At 38.5% G+C, this 20,430-nt stretch overlaps 1 protein-coding gene across 1 annotated transcript in view; it reads right to left on the reverse strand.

Moving 5' to 3' along the window:
* The window catches only part of trpc5a (transient receptor potential cation channel, subfamily C, member 5a), a 164,128-nt gene that overhangs the window by 68,897 nt on the left and 74,801 nt on the right, over positions 1–20,430 (reverse strand). Inside the window, exons 5-8 of the mRNA XM_044342493.1 lie at positions 13,952–14,068; positions 13,696–13,758; positions 11,618–11,755; positions 10,646–10,852 (exon numbers count right to left, since the gene is read on the reverse strand). Coding sequence (XP_044198428.1) covers positions 10,646–10,852; positions 11,618–11,755; positions 13,696–13,758; positions 13,952–14,068 — 525 coding nt within the window. The remainder of the gene's footprint in view (positions 1–10,645; positions 10,853–11,617; positions 11,756–13,695; positions 13,759–13,951; positions 14,069–20,430) is intronic.

A 20,430-nucleotide genomic window follows, 5' to 3' on the forward strand; every position in this document is an offset into this window, starting at 1 on the left:
GTGTGTGTGTGTGTGTGCAATTTACCCATTAAGTTGGAACCACTGAGCTGAGACCCAAAGTTACTTCGGCCTTACATAAGCCACACACTTCAAACACAGCCCTCCTTTTCTGTTCCCCCCTTTCTTTCTATTCAATTTCTCAGAGGAAAGGTTGAAAGTTGGATCAATAACCATGACCATATCTAGAGGGAGAGGAAAAAAAGAGTAGAAGAAGAGAAAAGAGAGGAGAGGAGAGGAAACGAAAGGAGAACAGAGAGAAAGAGAGGACAAGAAGCAGGAGGAGAGGTGAGGAGAGGGTAAAAAATGAGATCAGGAGAGGAGACAAGTAACAAGAAAGAGGAGAGGAAGTACATTGAGTTAGGAGGATACAAGGAGAGGGAGGAGGAGGAGGAGGAGGAGTGATGACGAGATGGAGGAATTAAAGGATGGAGGGTGAGTCGAACGGATGACCAGGTTTCCCTGGAGACAGAGGCGCAAGGTTAAAAATGCAAGATGGAGAGAGGAGAGCGAAGAATGAGAGGATGATAAAGGAGAAGACAGAGCCGGAGAAGAGTGTATGGAATGCCGAGTTGGACTGTCGGAGCTGTAAGTGTGTGTGTGTGTGTGTGTGTGTGTGTGTGTGTCTTGCAGCATGTATTGATCCCAGAGAGACATGGAGTAGTATATCGGAGATGTAATTTGCATTGACCACATTGGAGAATGCTGACGAGGATGTGCTCACACTCACGCACATACACACATATTTGTACGTAAACCTCAATAACACACACACGCACACACACACACAGTTTGGCGTTTTCAATACCAGGTTGTCAGGTCATATAACGTCCCCCCACCCCTCCACCCCCCCATTTGGTGGCCATCTTGTAAACCCTCAGCCCTCAACAATAACAAATATCAACACCTGGATCACAAAAGTCTGTTGTTTATTTATTCCTCATTAACAAACAGCAAAAAGCATCTGTTAGTGGTCTGAAAGACTCATCTAGGGCTACTTTTAGACTTATGGGTCATTTTAAGACATTTGCTGTGAAGATATTTTACTTTTTGAAGACATACTGATTGTAAAACTTGACTTACTGAACTATTGAAATCATAGAAAATCTATTTAAGATTCATATTGTTTAAAAACAACCTTTAAAATGAACTTTTCTAACATAAAATAAAGCTGAAAATGATGGAATAAAGTTTCTTTATTAAACATTAAAGCCAAGCTGAAGTCAAATTTAGTCATCCCTTTGTGCAGTCAACATGTTTTTTAAATATATTATTCATGTTTTTTTTTTATTAATTATAAGCTCCTTGGAGAAATATAAGAAATTATATAAGAATATGAGAAATTCTCCTTTTTTTCTCATAGGCGGTCATCGGAAGGGTATTTAATCAAAATAATATAATTATGAATTATGAAATCAAAGAATTTTAAATATAAATTTCTCTCTTTTGGTTTCTGATTATTTTCTCAAAGGAGAACACAGCAGTGATTTACGGAGCAGACTCGTACGCTGTAGTTGACGAAAACTGGAAACTTTGGACTGGAACATGCAACAACTGTGTGCATTAGTGCCTAATAATGCATGACTGTATATGTGTGGATGCATGTGACCGCAAGCACATCTGCATACAGTCTGTGTGTGTGTGTGTGTGTGTGTGTGTGTGTGTGTGATTTCCTGGAAGAACGATACAGCAGCAACACACGATACGCAGGTTTCAGTTTCCCATCACTAACACACACACACACACACAGCATGATATCATTTGCTCTAAAAGCCTGATGTTGGTGAAACATTGCGGCATTGTAGTGTGTGACACCTCGACCTCCACATACAGAAGATACTTTACACACCAACATGCAGAAAGAGCATAAACACACACACACACACACATACACCATAGATAAATATAAAAGAACGAAGCAAAGAGCTAAAAGGAGGTTATCCAGAGTGACAAACACACCAAAAGACATACAAAAGAGGGAGACATGAAAAGGATAGAAGCGCAATGAAAGAGCGGGATAAAGAGGAGGAGAAGAAGAAAGAGTGAGAGAGGTTTGGAAAGAAGAGTAGAGAGAGACGAAGCGAGTGAATGTGGCAAAAAGGATGAAGAAAAGATGAGATGAAGGAAAAAGGAGGATGGGGAAGCAGGAGAAAGAAAGACGGAGAGAGGGAGGGTGACAGAGAAGGTAAAGGATGTGACAGAAACAGGGGAGGAGAGAGAGAAAAGGAAAGAGGTTGCAGTACGTGAAAGGCTTACATAAGTGTACTGACTGTTCGTCAGCTGTCTCCTGAGAGACACACACGCACGCACACACACACGCACACACACACGTGATTTAAAAGATAAAATTTTAAAACACAAGACAAAAAGACAAATAAGACACCCACACACACACACACACACACACACACATGCTCGCAACAAGACATCTGCATGTTCTCACTGGCAAACATGCACACATGCATGTTTGCACACATAAACACAGAGACGGGTGTCTGGAGAGGCTAATGGGGCATCTGTTTGTTTGTTTGCTAACATCTGTCGTTTCCTTGGCGTCCAGGGGCCGCTTTTCCTGTCTGTGACCTTTCTATAACCTGACGGATCTGATGGTTTGTTACACAGAACCACGTGAGAAGTCGTCCTTGGAAACAGGCACTTTCAAAATAAAAACACTTCCTCATTGGATGTTGATTGGTCCAAACCACCGGTGGTTTGGTGATAAACAAATAACTTGAAGCCCGACGAGATGGGCTCTCTCGTGATGTTGTGATCTTGCGAATACAGCTGCCTCGCAAAATAAACCTTTCTAACCGCATGTCCGTCTCTCTGCAGTCAAGTTTCCCCTCAAATGTAACTCAAATTTTAACAAAACTTCCAGAAAATCGTTAAATGTACATTAAAGTTCTACAGTTCAGCCCCCTCAGTTCAGCCTCTGTCTGAAACAGGCAGTTTTAGCTCCTGTCTCTTTAAGGCCCCGCCTCCTGATGAGCCCACTCTGTTCTGATTGGCCAGCTGTTAGAAGCTAACCCCTCTGCTACGTCAACAAGCCATTAAATAAACTACAGTAGCAGGATTTCACTACTTTTTCTTGTCCTTTCCTCAAAAAAGTCAACCTCACAAATACATCTGATCCGAAATATGACTGGACAACACAAACTACACATAGAAAAACCCTTAGCAACAACCATAGCAACCAAGACTATGGAACGGACAGCTGTTTGTGGGCATCAGCTTGTTGGCGAGGTAGTAAACAAACGTCGCAAATGAAGTGTTCAGAGCAGGCTGAAGCCCCGGATTTTGACTTGCAGGGAGCATTTCTACATATGTTCACCTCAAGTTTTAGATGTTTAACATCATAACAGAATATAAATAACTGAAAATCTCTTTAAAGCATGTTTCCTTACTGTGAATATTAGCAGTTGGATGCATCGTGATAAACAGTCAGTGGTACTGACTGCAGACTTGTCAAACCTCAAATGATGGTAAATCACATGGAAAACATGATGGAAATATGATATTTATGCTTGTTTCATGTATATATTTGAGGACTGTCACAGTCTCCTCATCGCTCTACATAGATCTGATGTCACTAGTCCTTTTTTTTGTCACATCTCTTTCCCTTCCTTGATTCCTTTATTACCTACATGTGCGTCTCTCTTTGCCATAAATAGACTTTCTTTGCCTCTCTTTAAGAAAACAGATATTTATCTTGACATTTCTCTCTCTTTCCTAAGATCCATTACCTCCTTTCTTTCTCTTTACATATTTTCTCCTCTTCTATTCTGTCTCTCGCTTTAACAAAAATTTGGGGATATGGCTTATTTTTGCTGACAGCTGTCTCTCCCTCTCTTTTTCATTTTTTTTTCTCCTTTTTAGCTGTCTGTTTGTATTTTATCCCTCCCCCCATCTGTTTCTGTCAATCTAATGACTTTTTATTGGCATAAAAGCTCATGTGAGATACAGTAATGCTGCTGAACTTACTTATCTGTAGTCTGCAGACTTAAAGACTGTACGAGAGGCAAAAAAGAGACAGTTTGATTGCACAGAGTTGCATTTCTCCGCATTGAATGTCACCAAAATCCATGATTGATGATTTCATTTTGTAATAATTTTGTCAGTTTCACACAGTTGTATCTTCTGGCGATGTTTTTGTGCTGCTGTTTCTGATAAGACAACATAAACATTGATGAATCTGAGAGGTTTGCATCATTTTGTTGAATGGAAAAAAGGGGTTTGTTGGAAAATATGATAAAACTCTTGGTACTGTAAGTATATAATAAGAGGCCTTTTCCACTACAGGAACCTGGTTCTGCTTTTGGTTCTGCTGTCCTCTGGCTGCTTTGGGGACAAGTTCCTGGAGCAAAGTTTTGGGAACCCTCAGGAGGTGATGCTTCAAAATCCAGATTCAAGTCACAGCTCAACAACAACAAACAAAGCAGTTACCGCCATTTCACTTCTGCGTGTACACTGACAAGGACTTTTAAAAACAAAGAAGAAAGTAATGATTGAATTGAATAACTGAGAATATTAACTGGAATAAAACTTCATTACCATATAAATTCAGTATAACCAGTAAGACTAGAGAAATGCATTTTAAAATCCTACATAACGTAAACCCACAAATGTCGATATTAACTGTATTTTATTTTGAAAAGAACAATAATTGGAGCGCTCTGGGAGCCCAATGTTTACTGCACATGCTGCATAACCTCAACGTCTCTGGTTCAAATCCAGCCAGGTGTTGCATGTCATTACATGTCTCTCTCTTCACCACTTCCTGTCCAATAAAGGCAAAAATGCAAAACTGTAAACTTACAGCCAAATTCCGGTCAGATTTTAATCGTCCTTTCCAACATAAACATAATTTTAAACTTTATATAAAAGCTGTTTTAACATATTTTAAATGCAAAGACACTAAGATTTTATTTTGATTTTATTGTGAATGTAATAGTGAATAAATAATGGGATTTTTTTTTTTTTAATTCACAAATTGTGTTTTTCAAAAAAGATTGCAAATGTTTTCTATTGTCCTTCATGATTTTACATATTTTACAAAACTCGAGTATATGTACAATGAAGTATTATAACAACACTTTTGAAAACATTTAGAACTGTAATTTTTTTCAATGTTTTCAATGTTTTACTTTATATATATTGTTTTATTGTCCTTGTCCTTTAAATGTAATTTTAAACTTTATATAAAAGCTGTTATAACTTATTGTAAATGCAAAGACACTAAGATTAGATTTTGATTATGTTGTGAATGTAATTGTTAATAATAATTATGGAATTTTTTTTATTCATAAATTGTATTTTCCAAAAAGATTGCACCTTCATGATTTTACATATTTTACAAAACTCTAAAATGTCCTAAAAAAAACGAGTATATGCACAATGAAGTATTATAACAACACCTTTGAAAACATGTAAAACTGTATTTTTTTTTAAATGTATTATCGTACTTAGAGGTTTTTTTTTTCCTCTTGTTGTCCTTGCCCTTTCCAGAGGATCTGGCTTTCACAAGACTTAATTGTAATTCCAGTTTACAATGTCTAAATTAGACGTCTGATCCTTCTCAGTTTGTAAAATACAGTGGAAAAGTAATGCAGAACCAACCACCTTAGTCATTTAAGTTCCAGTTCCTGTAGTGGAAAAGCAGCTTAAAATACTTTCATAAGCTGGTACTGGTACTGGAGTCATGTTCACAATGGTATTGGATCATTCAGACAATATAAAGCCTTAATAATGGCAACTGCGAGTTCCTGTAATAATGTAAAAAATGTAAATGATACCGTTTCCAACATAAAAAGCATCTCAGCCCCCACTGTCTGCCTCACTGACAGATATCTGGCGACATATTTTCTGTAACAGCTCTCTTCCTCTTCATCACTTCATCTTTCTCTCTGCAGCCAACCCTCCCTGTCCTCTCTCTCCATCTCTAACAATTTAAGAATGTCTTATTAACCACTGACAGCTCTCTCTTCCTTACTCCCTCCTTCCTCTTTTTAGTTGCTTTCTAACTCCTCACATCTTCTCAAAACGCTCCTTATTCCCTTCGTCTCTCCCCCCCGGGTTCAAATGTGAGAATGGTGTCTTATTTTAAGCCAAGAGTCATTCATGCTGTCTCCAGTACGCCACGGGATGTTTTGAAAAATAAGACTTCCTACTCTCAGTGCAATCCCTGCTCAAAGGGCTACTCTACCAGGGCTGCAGCCAATTATACCTCCCAGCAAGGTGTAGAAAAGCAGACTCTAGTTGGGTTGCTCTGAGTCATCTCGCAAAGAATCATGATGGATTTTTGAATCTCTATATAATTGTCTAAGATACAACACAGTGAGGAGAACATGAACTTATGACCGACTGGTGGGATAATAATGAGGTTGTTGGTAGAAGATTATTTGGATCAAAGGAACTATTCAACATGTTGCCGTAGATTGTGCTTGACTGCATTTCCTATTAACGTCATTAAAGCTGCATAACGTTTTAACAAAAACCTTCATATGTCAATTTCAGGTGACTCTGTACTTGTGTTGTCAACAAAATCTGCTCATAAGAGACTAATTTTACTAAACTGAATATATTGCAATGACTAATTCAAGTATGATGGCAGACATTAAAGGATGATAGAGAAAATATCAACAAATCCTCCATATTACACGACCAAATAGGTCGTTTGACCATGTGCACTCAAGAATGACACATTTTCTAATCTGGTACCCCTTATTGGCAAAACTGGTATAAATCACTATTACAAAATAATGATGTTTTATGATGTGGTTGAGGTCTGGTTAGGTGGTTTAGGGAAAGATCACGGTTTGGGTTAAAATGATCACTTTGTTAAGGTGAGATCGAATCTATTATTATCCCAGAGGGAATTGGTTTGCAGTGTGTGCACAAAACTCAACATACACAATATGTTGAGCAGATTTTGTTGACAACACAACCACAGAGTCTCCGATATTTGACCCTAAATTGAAATTTTAACACCATGTCAATAAAATGGTTCAATCCTGCTTTCAAACTGCAAAAATCAGACCATTACTGTCAACCTCTGACCTAGAGCATATCATTCATGCCTTCATTTTTTCCCGTCTCGATTACTCTAACTCCCTTTTCACTCGTCCTTAGCCGAGCTGACCTGTCACGTCTTCAGCTTGTACAAAATGCAGCAGCTCGGCTATTAACTAGGACTGGCAGCGGATCCCACATCACTCCTGTTTTAGCCTCACTGCATCGGCTGCCAGTGAAGTTCAGGATTGATTTCAAGATTCTCTTAATCACTTATAAGGCCTTACACGGTTTAGCTCCTGCATAGATATCCGAGCTACTAATACTACCATGCGGTCACTTAGGTCTTCCAACCAAAACCTTTTTGGCCGTACCACATGCCAAACTAAAAACCAAAGGCGACTGTGCTTTTGTTGCCCTTTTGGCACCTAGACTTTGGAACAATCTCCCCACTTCCATCAGATCAGCTGAATCTGTTGACTGTTTCAAAAAACACCTAAAAACCCACTTTCTGATAACATTTCATAAATTCAAGCGTGAGCTCTGGGTGATGACTGTTTGTGTTCTTGAATGTGTCTTTCATGGTTTTTGTGTCCTATTTTCTTTGTGTCCCAATGTCACTGTAAAGCACTTTGTAACCTGTGTTAAAAAGGTGCTATATAAATAAAGTTTTACTTACTTATTGAAAGAAACATATACACTAAGAGTGTAAGAGCAGCAAATGGTAGCAATCCAAGACTTAGTCCACAAATCTACTACACAGCACCGTCCTGCAGCGCTGATGATGTACAAAGATGCAGAAATATTGGAAATGTGACACTCGTGGTTGGAAATGGGAAACAAACAGCTGTCTCCTCCGTGTCATAATTACTACGGCTGCTATCCTTCACTCAAGCGTAACTATTATGACCTATTGTGTTGTTTTTCTTTATGAGGAAAGTCTCTGAATTTGAATTGAACCAGTAGTAAGTCCATGTTGGAAGTTTCAGCAACTCTGTTTATTGTAGCGCTGACATGATATGTTGATTCATCAAATTAGTCCGTCGACAAACTTGATCAAATCAACAATGTGGATAATCGATTCATCTTTAAGTCAAGTCGCTGGTTCCAGGTCCACAAGTGTGATGATTTGCTGCTTTTCTCTGTTTTCTATCATTGTAAATTTGGGTTTCGGACAAAGTAAGTAAAACTTTATGGACAAAACATGTTCTTAAATTTTATAGACTACATTGAAAAAAAAAGCATACAAAACTGGCTCAAAACTCCTTAAATCTTATCCTCAAATCCCTCTTCCTGGGTAGAGAAAACATGTCACCACTCTGTCTAGCACTCATTCTGTCTATCCTTCCGCTTCATATATTTATCTCTGTCACCTCTCCTCTTCAAGGGAGAGAGAAAGCACTTCACTTCCTGCTCTTATGTCTCCCTCGATCCTCAATCTACGTTATCATCCCGTGGCTGCTGTCATCCCTCTTCTCCTGCCTTCGCTCTGTCCTTTCACTCGCGCTTTCATCTGTCTGGCAGTATACCTCTGTCGCAGAAAGCTGCAAACAGCAGGGAACAGACAGGCGGACGGACGGAGAGAGACGGAGATGCCTTGGGGATTGCTAACTTTGTTTCATTCTCTATCTCCATCCCATCAAATCTTCATCTCTTTCTCACTCATGCGCTTGCTTAAATCCCTCCTAGCTCTCCATTCTTCTCTCTTTCTGTCCCATTAAATCTCTCTTTCGTGTTTATTCGCTTTGCTCCGGCTCATTATTTCACTCAATCCTATTCTTTCTCCCCCTGACCTGTTCATCCTCCCTCTTTCTTTTCCCCCCTATTCTCTCTGTTTCTATTGCACACATCCTTTTGCATTCACCCTCTCCTCTGACAAGCCCCATGAGGAGAGCTGCTAAGTCCCTCAATTCCTCAAAGACAAGGAAATGATGTACTGTGGCACTGTGTTTGTAAGTGTGTGTGTTTTAACGTAACTAGAGCAGAAGGTTCTAGATGTCCATTATCTTCAAATGGCTGCAGGTTTGGTTCCCTTTCAACAGAATGAACAATGTACCTAACATGAAAATAAGCTGACATTGTGATGTTGCTAAGGTGCTAACATTAGCTAACTGTAGACTTGTTAACATACGTACAATTAGCTGAAAAAAAAAAGTATTTATTAGCTTCTGGATGTTACCATACTTACTTTTAGCATGTTAGCAAGCAAAATAAAGCTAAACAGTTGGTATGTACATTTAGCATGTCAAACTGCCAACTTACACTGATGTGTGCAATGGGTAGCATATAATCTTCACTACACATATGGAGTTAACATGATCAGTTAGCATAACATGCAAAAATTTTGTATGAACTGTAATGTAGCATATTAGCACCTGAACATCTACTTAACTTTAACATGCTCAAAGTTAGGATGTTGAAATACCAATATTAAGTATGCAATGCAGATGAACTAACCAGACTGTCACAATATTCTTCCCACAATCATGATATATCACAACGCTCCCCCACAGACACACACACACCAGAGAGCTTCTCGTTATCAGAGATGCTAGCTCAGCTACAACACAGCTACTGCTCAGAAACCTTTACAAAGGGCCATGAATGTGCTTCTAGTGACTGTCAAAGCTCCAGCGTATTCTCTTTGTTTGTATTGACACTTGGCACCAGTGTATCGGTAACATATCGCGATACCCTATGTTGCAATATCAATTTTTTTGTTCTACCCCTAGATCACAGTATGCATAACATGCAAAAATGTTGTATGTAATGTAGCCTAATACAGCATGTAACCTTCTACATATCAAGATGTGAACATATACAGAGTTAACATACTAACATGCTCAAAGCTAGTATGTTGAAATATTGTTTAACATTTTAGCTTATTAGCATGTTAACTTGTGAACACAGTTTACACAAAGTTAGCAGGGTAACATGCTATATTTGATCTTAGGATGTAATGTTCAGGATATAGTATGCGTTAGCTTGTTAGCACATTAAAATACCATCAAGCATGTAATATTTAGCATGCTAGCTCATTAGCATGTATTGTTGTTATAATGAAGGTGCACATGTGGACTTTTAGCATGGTAACCCACAAATCCAGTCCATCTAAAGTCTAAAAGTATTCATCCTATAATGCTATACATGCCAACATGAATCCATCCGCACATTGTCACAATATTTAACTCTTAACTTAACCAAACCAACCCCTAGAGCCATGCTGCAAGTATGACTATGAATAAATAAATATAATGGCTATATCTGTTTCTGCTGGTAACCAACCTTGACACCAGTGACGGTGCACATAAATAATATAAACTACATACATAAGCACACATGTAGCCTACTCTCAGTTTTCAGCGGGTGAGGTGAACAAGAACGCTCCTTCAAAATGTCAAATTTACAGTGACTAAGCAAAACACACAGTTGTTTCAGCTGGATGACAGTCTTCTTTTGGCTTTATCTGAAGGGATTTGAGCGCTTTTGTCACAAAGCAAGAAGAATCTTGTAAATGTTTTATAAGAAAAATAAATACAATATAAGCCCACAATATGAAAAAGGGATAGGAGGCAGGAATGACTTGTTGGCTGTTCAATGTTACATAGAGGCTTTAATTCATGGTTTTTCATGTCCCTACCTCTTTTTGGTGGTATTTGATGGCGAGTTTGAGCTTTGCCAGGTCATGGCACTGTCTGAGGTCCAGTTCCTCACTCTGGTCATTGTCTCTGTGGTTCAGAATAGTCTCCAGCTCTCTAGAACTCCTGGCCTGATCCAGGAGGTCCTTGGCGAAACGTTTGCACTGCTGCGACAGCTCCTCATACTCCTGACGAAACTCATTCTCCACCTGAGATGAGGAAGATATTACAGGGTATGAATAGTGGTAGGTTTCATGGTTCAATACTGTCTCCAGCTCTCTAGAACTGCTATCAATGACTCATAGATGCCTCTAAACCCTTGGAGGAAGAGAAATCCAGCTTTTGTTACCCAAGATGAAACTTATTCTTAGCCTGAAGGAACAACTACGGAGATTATGATAAGGTGAATGAGAATTTTTGTGGTTACGGTGCTAGAACTTCGAGCAAAGGAAAAAGGAGTAGCACACTATACAACAAAGGCAAGTCACAATAGCACAGTTAAAGGAAACATTTGAGACAAATGAGTAACATAAGTAATACTGGATGCTGCTGCTTCTGCAGAGGTTTTAACAGCCCATCAAGTTTAGGATGTGGCATCCCTCCAGAAGAGCTCATTTAGGAGCTTGGAGAATCGATGCCAAGGAGGACCGAAGCTGCTCTGGAGGCTCCTTGTAGACCAACACTTTATTGTGACACATTAAATTGTTGTCTCGTTTAATTTGACGGTAGGCTGTATATTATAGAAATAAAAACTGGCAGAAATTATGAGGCCAATCCCATCCCTGTTTGAATACTGCTCTGCTGCACTGGACAAGTCTCTGTTCAGCAACCTTTTTTCCCCCCCAAAGAAGAAGAATCAGCCTGCCTGAGGTTTCTTTTATAATGATGAAAACCATTTCTGCTGCTAGGGCTTTTGATAAAAACTCATTTTCTTTTCCATTAAGCGCCCAATCACGTGGCATTGGTATCCATACCTTGCTGAGTTCTTTGAGTTCCCAGCCCAATCTGAAGGCAGTGAGGATGGGATCTTCACTGGACAGCGCGATGAGCGAGGGCGAGGCCAGAGCCTTGTAGATGTTGAGTCGAGACCGTGAATGCCGAAGGCTGTCGACCTACGGAGAGAGAGAAAGATCGAGAGAGTTTTAACTTTGCACTTGACATCAAGGTTTGGTCACCTGATTAAAGAGAGATAAAGTCATGAGCATCCTGACAGACACTTCTCATCCTTTATTTCCTTGATTTGAGACTATGCGTTATGGGATGCGCTAGAGTGTAACTCTGACAACAACAAAAGTATTTTTATGCATTTTAAGTTAATCCTTTCATGCATAGTGGTCACTACAGTGGACAGCTATTCAAAAGCCATTTTCTTATATATGCATGGGTGTCAATGGTATAGTTGCACATCAGCCAACACAGTGGACTCTAGTGTGTCATCCCATACACTGCCGTCCATTGGCCGGCCTTTGTAAGTCCAACACAAATTTCTCAAAACCAAGATGGCTGCCTGCCGGCCGGAAATGCTTCTGTAGTAATAGATCCTTGCAGGTACATAAAATTAACAACTAAGGAGTAATGCAATTGTTAAAATTTTCCATGTATTGATTTTATGTTGGGAGAAAATGACAAACTCCTTGAAAAATGCGTGTTTAAAAAAAAATGAAATATTTTCTTTCATGCCTAAAGAGGAATAAAAACACTTGACTGAAAACAAAATGAGGTTATGAGGTTATCATAATTCATGCATGAAAGGGTTAAAAAAACAAAAAAAAAAATGAGCCACAGATTTTGCTCCACTGTATTCTTCTTATGTTTTAATGTATTATGCTTTATTTTAAGTAGTTTCAGTAGGAGTTTTAGACTTCAGTTGTGTTTCGTTTGCTCCTTGTGTAACATGTTCTTGTGCTGATTTTATAATTTGGTGAGCTAGAATGTTTTTTTTTAAAGACAATTAAGTTGTCTGTTATAATAATCTGTTTAGGAAACTAACTTTTATATCACTTGAAACAGAAACATATATATATATACAGTACTGCGCAAAAGTTTTAGGCACTAAAAGTAAAGTGAGAATGCTGACAAAAATATCAATTAACTTCTTACAAAGTTGAGTAAACAGCAGAAACCTAAATGAAATCAATATTTGCTGTGAGCAGCTTTGCCTTTAAAACAGCAGCAGTTCTCCTCGGTTCACTTTAACAAAGTTTTTCATGGTAACTTGCAGGTAGATTGTTGTAAACCATCCTGGAGAAACAATGTTCTTCTGTGGATTTATTATTAAGGCCATCTCAGGTGCTTCTTCATGTTAATCCCAGATTGACTCCATGATGTTGAGATCAGGGATCTGTGGGGGCTGTACCATCTGTTGCAGGACTCATCATTCCTCTTGTTGCTGAAAATAGTTCTTTATGACTCTAGCTGTATGTTTGGGGTCATTGTCATGTCATGAATACATTTGGGACCGATCAGACACCTCCCTGATGGTATTGCATAACGGATAAGAAACATCTAAACATCTAGGGTGCTTTAAACTTTTGCACAGTAATATATATTTACAAATACAACAGCTTCTTTCAATCATCACTAGGGATCAGTGGTGAACCTCAGTATAAAAAGTAAAGTTTAAAGTTCACAAGTAGACTAAAAACCGTCCAAAAGAGTGTTCAGTCAGACTTTCAACACAGATGAATATGTTTCTAAAAGCTCTGGTATCAAATGTTTTACTGTACTGGAATCCATATTGAAGTGATTCAAATGATACCAGGGTCTCTTTACTATAAACCCAACCTGAAAACAACACAGGACTGCTGAGGTCTGAGTGCTTAGCATCAATAAATATAAACATTATTTAATGATCTTTGGTATGTTCACATACAGTAGCAAGAAGAAAAACTGAGCTGAATAAAGAGGAAACATATATTAGTGAGTAGAGAAGGGAAATATGTTGATTTCTGGCAAAAGGAAACGTGAAAAAAAGACAAATAATAAATGTCAGTCTCTCGATGTATAGCAAGCTAAAACAAAATCATGCATTACTAGAGAAATAGTGACTTACCTCTGAACTGGATACACACTCAACACAGTCACATCGTATCTGGTGTGGTCTGGGAATGGTGACCTACACGACGACAACAACAACGACATAACAGACGATGAATCATCACAGCTGACATCCAATCAGTAGAAATACAGTTTTATTTACTGGTTCAAGATTTTATCAATACAAATAAACTCACTGACAGTTTGCTATTTCTAAATACATGATTGATTTTTGTGCTTTGTGCTTTTGGATACTGGTGCGTTATCGTCACCTTGCGCTGGACGAGCAGCTTGATGATCTCGTAGTTGTTGGTGTGAGCAGCGAGCATGATGGGAGTTATGTCTGGGGTGAACTCTGAAAACTGAATGTCCATCATCAGTGCGGGAACCTGGAGAGAAGTTAAGAGAAAGTTGTTTATTTTTATGGTTGTTATTTACCATGTTGTGTTGTTGTCCAAGTAATACAGGACAGGAAACCTCAAAAAGAAAAAAAAACACAAAAAACCCAAACTTCTAATGAGCTTTTATTGTTCAATTAAAACGCCATGACTCAGCTGACGGCGTGGCACTGTTGGCCAGGGAAAAACTCAAAGCACAAGACAAATTAGCCAAATGATGAGTCAAATTAAACTCACTTGAATCAGGTTAAAACTAATTAAATTAGTGTAATTTATTCAACCCGAATTTCCCGCTCGACATGCTGCAGAGGTACATTTATTTAAAGCCACATCCTCTCCAAATCTCATTATATCCCTCATTGACACGACTCTGAACACCTGCTGCAGTTCGAGAGAAACAGGGAGCTTTTTATTACCGAGTGGAAACCAGGTGGTCTGTCATTAAACGTTGGATAAAAGAGAAACAGGAATAAATGTAAAAACACAAAAATGAACAGCAGTTATATGAGGCAATACATCCCAGACTTTCTGAGTTAATTTCATTTAAATAACTTCAAGAGCTAAGAGGTGAAACTATAATTTTTCCCATTAAGCAGAGAAAAGTCATGAAACAATACTTATTTTTGTGCATTATAAATATGTAGTTACTAGGGGTATTCGGCAAAGCACAAATAGTGGGTTTCATACAAATATTTTAACAGTTATTTGTTGGGGGTGTTCCCCAGAGATAAAGCTGAGCTACTGACATAAGCAAAGTGCTCCCAACAGACTCTCCATAACCTGTTGTTCCTCTTCTCCTTTCCACAAAGTTAGGTTGTAAAACATAGGCAATAAATGAAAAGTGCAAAGCAAGAATTGCCTTTGAAGTTCTTCCCTACACATTACATGGTGTGCTGTCTCTGTGTTATGGGTGTATAAATAGGTAGAGGTCTGGCTGCAATTAGGTGATGAGTAAAGTTTAGGTCAGTAACCATAATAATTTTCTAAAATTAAAAGTGTAATAAAAGCAAAAAACAGGATTTTTAAGCCTCTTTCCACTTTTATTCGAATACAAATACAAATAATTTTGCTGCCCCAACAAATACAGATACAAATACAAATACTGGGATCTCTGAACATCCCTAATTATTACAAAACTGGAAGCAGAGCCAAAACAATAATATCTATCAGAACATTTTTAAGCCACTTTTATTCGAATACAAATACAAATACTGGGATCTTTGCACATCCCTAATAGTCACTATATGTGTCACCATGAGTTAAGCTAGTCAGAAACATCATCATTTTACATGTAAATAGTGCTCTACAAGACTTTTATGGGGAAAAAAATGTCAAATTAGAAATGGAAATGTCATAATTTTTTGTTTCTATGACCAGAAGTATTTAACACAGCACACACACACACACACACACACACATATATATATATATATATATATAAATGTATGGAGGAGACTGTCAGTGTTCCAGGAATATAAGATGTTGATGTGACTCTGAGCCTTAATAATGTCAAACAGAAACCCCATTTTTATTCATGTTATTGCTTTGCTGATTGTATTTGTTCTTTATCAGCCAGCGAGACATTATAATAATACATTGTTGTGACATCGGATCTGATTGATATCAAGTTGAGATGTCACATCTTTGGCAGCCGAGCAACCAGGGAACATCCCCCCTACGTTCAGAGGACGTTCAGAGGAGCTTATTTTGTTTGCTGGGAGAGAAAACAAATTATTTATTTTATTTTTTTTCATGTGTGTTTACAGTAAAATATGGCAAATCAACTCTTCACAAAAACTTCCTGTTAACACACAGGCATGGATGTACAGTAGGGACGTGTAGAGAGACCAGTATTTGTATTTGTATCTGGGTTTTTTTTTTTTGGTTTGTTTTTTTGAGGCAGCAAAATTATTTGCATTTGTATTTGAATAAAAGAAAAAAATCCTGTTTTTGTTTTTATTAAACTTCTAATTTTAGGATATAAAGTAACAGACAGAAAGACGACGTAACCTCACTAACCTGCACACTGTTATTTGACTTTTTTTTCCTCTCCCCCGAAAACAAATATTTGTATGTAATAAATATTCATATAAACTCACTATTTGTGCTTTTCTAAACATCAGATTCAACTCCACCAGTAATGTACAGTAGCTGTAAAAAGATCAACTGGGTTAAGTTACTTTTTCCTGGAGAAAAACTCACAGATCTGAAGATAATGAACCAAGAATTTAAGCTATAAAGAGCTTCTTTTTTCTAACAACTTCAAAGTGGATTTACTGATGCTTATCCTTAACAAGTAGCAGAGGAACGGCAGATCTTTGTAAAGCGTTCCAAGTTATGATTTTGAGATTAAGGGAGTGCAAATTTTTTTAGTATAAATTGCATCCCGAGGGCGCAAAGGGTTAAGTGAATGCCAGCCCTATGAGCTGCGATGGATCCTGGAGGGTTGTTCTTTGGTCTTCGTTTTTTACACGTTTTTAGTGAATAAACTCAAAATAAAATGCAAGACAGTCAAAACCTCATGAACAGCTGACGGTCTCATGCAGTCCAATTAAAAAACAACATAAACTGCAGCCTCAAAATCTTCATTTTCACACAAATGTGAGCGAGATCACAGAAAACGGAAGCAAACTAAGAAGTGAAAATGTGCTTGATTGTCACCAAAACATATGGCGTCCAAATCTTGTGATATTGGCACACACACACACACACACACACACACACACACACACATATACATATCATACTCCCGGACATCAGAAGAAGAAGCAGACTTGAGGACGACGAGGAGGGAACGAGGAAGGAGGGAGGAGCAGAGCGAACACGTGTGTGGACTCTCTTTCATCTCTCAGAGGGAGAAGGAAGTGTGAGTGCTTCTCATCTCATCTTCTCCTCTTTGCCTTTCACTCCTTTCCACCTCTCCTTCATCCTCTCTTCACCGTTTCCGTCTTTCTCCACGTCTAAACCTCCTGCCATCTTCCCTTTTTCCATCTGCTTCCTCTCCTCTGTCCGTTCTCTCTCTCTCTCTCTCTCTCTGTCTCTTTCTCTCCTGCCAAAACCTTTTTTAACTCATCTGATCTCTCTTCCTCCCTTATCTTTTTCCTGGCGTGATAAGGAGTGTGAGAACAGCTGCCATCACACACTGATTAATGAGACAAACACACACACACAACTTTAGTTTGGGTATGACTGTGTGTTTTTTTTTTTTTTTTGATAGATTTTCAGATCAAAATGATTTTTTTTCTTTACTTTCCGTGTATCAAAACGTTCCTGTGTTTCCTGCTGCTGGTGATGAGGATCGCTCACAACACCCTCCCACTAGGACTGACCCATATTACAACTAAATACAACTAATTTTGTTTTTGTTTTCTTGCACTATACTTTATATTAGAGGTCTTCCGAAACAGACGAATCCTGCCGTGACTGATGCATAAAAAAACGTAAACATCATTTCAACCCAGTCCATAAAGCCAAGAGGACACTTGAAGATCTCAGGCTGCAACTGACAGTTGTTTTCATTATCGACTGTTGACTGAAATGTCAAAAAATGGTGAAAAATGTTGATCACCGTGACCCAAAACCAGCTGCGACGTCCTCAAATGTCTTGTTTTCCTCCAATCAACAGTCTATAATCTAAAGATATTCAGTTTCTTGTCCTAGAAGACCAAAAAAACTGGAAAATATTCACATTTAAGACGATGAAATCAGAGAATTTTAGTATTTTTTCTTGTGAAATTACAATATCTCACACTGTACTGTAGCTGCACTGTCATTTCAACCCAGTCCATAAAGCCAAGAGGACACTTAAAGATCTCGGGCTGCAACTGACAATTGTTTTCATTATTGACTGTTAATTATTTTCTCAATCAATCGATTAATCGTTTGGACTTTGAAATGTCAGAAAATGGTGAAAAATGTCGATCACTGTGACCCAAAACCAGAGGCGACGTCCTCAAATGTCTTTGTTTTCTAAAGATATTCAGTTTTTTGTCCTAGAAGACTAAAAAAACTAGAAAATATTCACATTTAAGAAGATGCAATCAGAGAATTTTAGTATTTTTTTCTTAAGAAATTACAATATCTCACACTGTACTGTAGCTGCACTGTCATTTTTATTCTCAGATGTTATTTGTTATATTGTATTTTAGGTTATTTTTGTATTTTCTGTTTTCTAAATGTGTGATTTTATGATGTCTTGTGTTTTTTTTCTTTTTTAGATTTTGTCTTAATGTCTGTTATATGAAGTTTATAGACTTATAAACAAAGTTCAGGAACCAAAGACCACACCTTGCACGCATCCCATTTCTGTACCACATCCGCTCCTCTCAGCTTTGTCTCAGCTTGCACGTCCCTCCCACCTCGACCCCTTCTCTAACTTTTCTCTCTTCTCTGCTTGAACACAGGAACAGGGGGCTTCGTACGGACGCCAGACCATTGAGACAGCACCCCCACACTGAGTCTCGACCCCCTTGTTCCCACTTACCCCCCCGTCGTCGACACCCTTCCTCCTTACATCTCCTATCCACTCCCTCTTTCCTGCCTGCTCTCCTTTCTCCCCATCCCTCGACCCTCTCCCATCATCCCTCTAACTATCCTTCCTCCTAACCCTGCTCTTCCGCCACCTACCCAATAAAACATTAAATCCATATTTTAGGAGTGGTCTTGGTTAGTGAAGTTTTATGGAGTTGCCTTGTTGTTGAGAAGTGCTACACAAATAAACTTGCCTTTGACATCAATGGATCAAATCCTACGATTAATAGACAATGCGTCAACCTTAAACAAACAGTCAAACGGTTTCTGTATCGTCTCACAATATCCTTTCTCCACTGGATCTTTTGCGATGTTTGAGAGAGAGAAATGTGAAATAAATCAGTAAACTTTTAGTGAAACTAGACAAAGTTTGTGCAGCAAATCATGTTTTTCTGATCCAGTTTTCAACTTAGTTTTTTCTGCATTATTGATTATTCCTTTCAGTTTTTTTTTTTTCGGTAAAAAATAAACACACATTTGCATCTGCGAGCTCAAACACACACACACACATATATATACACACCATATACACACACACATACGCAGATCAAAACAAGCAAACACGCACACACACACACACACACACGCGCACTTAATCTTTTCTTTTTTCTTTTATCACACACTTCTCACATCAAAGGAAAGTGAGAGACGGGAGCCTGAAAAACCTTTCCTTCATCTGCATAGCTCTCTCTCTCTCTCTCTCTCTCTCTCTCTCTCTCTCTCTCTCTCTCTCTCTCTCTCTCTCTCTGCAACTATTTATCCTTCTCGCTCCCTCATTTCTTATTCTCTGTCTGGCTCTCCTCTCTCCATGTCTCTCTCTCTCTCTCTCTCTGTCTCTTTCGCCACGCTTTCCCTCCCTCATTCATGCACCTCTCCTTCCTTCAGACCTTTTCAGATTTCATCCTCCTTTCCGTGTTTTTATCATTTCCTTCTTTCCTTTAACTGGTGTTGCTGTCTCATTCCTTTCATTTCTACTGAGCTGCTGGTGTAGAAAAAACTGCATTTTGGTCGTAGTTAATGATGGAAGTAGGAAAGGAGAGAGAGAGGAGAGAGAGAGATTGAGTCAGATGGAGAGGGAAGGCAGAAAGGTCAACTGTTTTGCACAGAAAGAGAAGATAAAAGGCATCGACTGTACCTGTCAGCTGAGGAAGAGCAGTTTGGAAAACAGGCACACACACACACACACACACACACACACACACACACACACACACACACACATCCAGTTCTTAAAATAGGCATCACATGCAAACACACACATGTAGAGCTGCTTTAACAGATTATATAAAACTCTATTCTGTTCTCTATTAGTTGCTGTTTCTGTGTGTTTTTGTTAAGTCTTAAATCAACAACGTTACAATTAGATATTGTTTTAGATGATATGAGATTTGAAAGGTCTGTAATTAATGATTGCTTTGCTTTATTCACATGATTGACTGCAGGACTGTGTTTGTACTTCCTGTCACACGTTGTAAACATTTGCAATTATGCAAACGCACTAAAGAACTTTACCTATTTCCTGTCGTCATCACCTACGTGGTTGCGTCTCTCTATACTTGATACTGATTGGTTTGACGTCAGCGTGTTGTCCAGTGGAGGTTTCACACCTGTCATTCTGGTTTGGATCAAGTCCAAAAGTCCAGAACAAACAACTATGTTATGACTGAAATAGTGTTGGATAGATGTGATCATATAAACGGCTTCACAAAACAACTTTTTATCATTTATTTCTGTTGTCATTGTGCAAACTAACTGTTTATCGGTCTCTCCTCTCTGACTGATTTCAACACTCTCCAGGAACTTTGTTTTCTTTCTGTTATTTT

The sequence above is a fragment of the Thunnus albacares genome, chromosome 22 (assembly GCF_914725855.1).
Source record: "Thunnus albacares chromosome 22, fThuAlb1.1, whole genome shotgun sequence".
NCBI lineage: Eukaryota > Metazoa > Chordata > Actinopteri > Scombriformes > Scombridae > Thunnus > Thunnus albacares.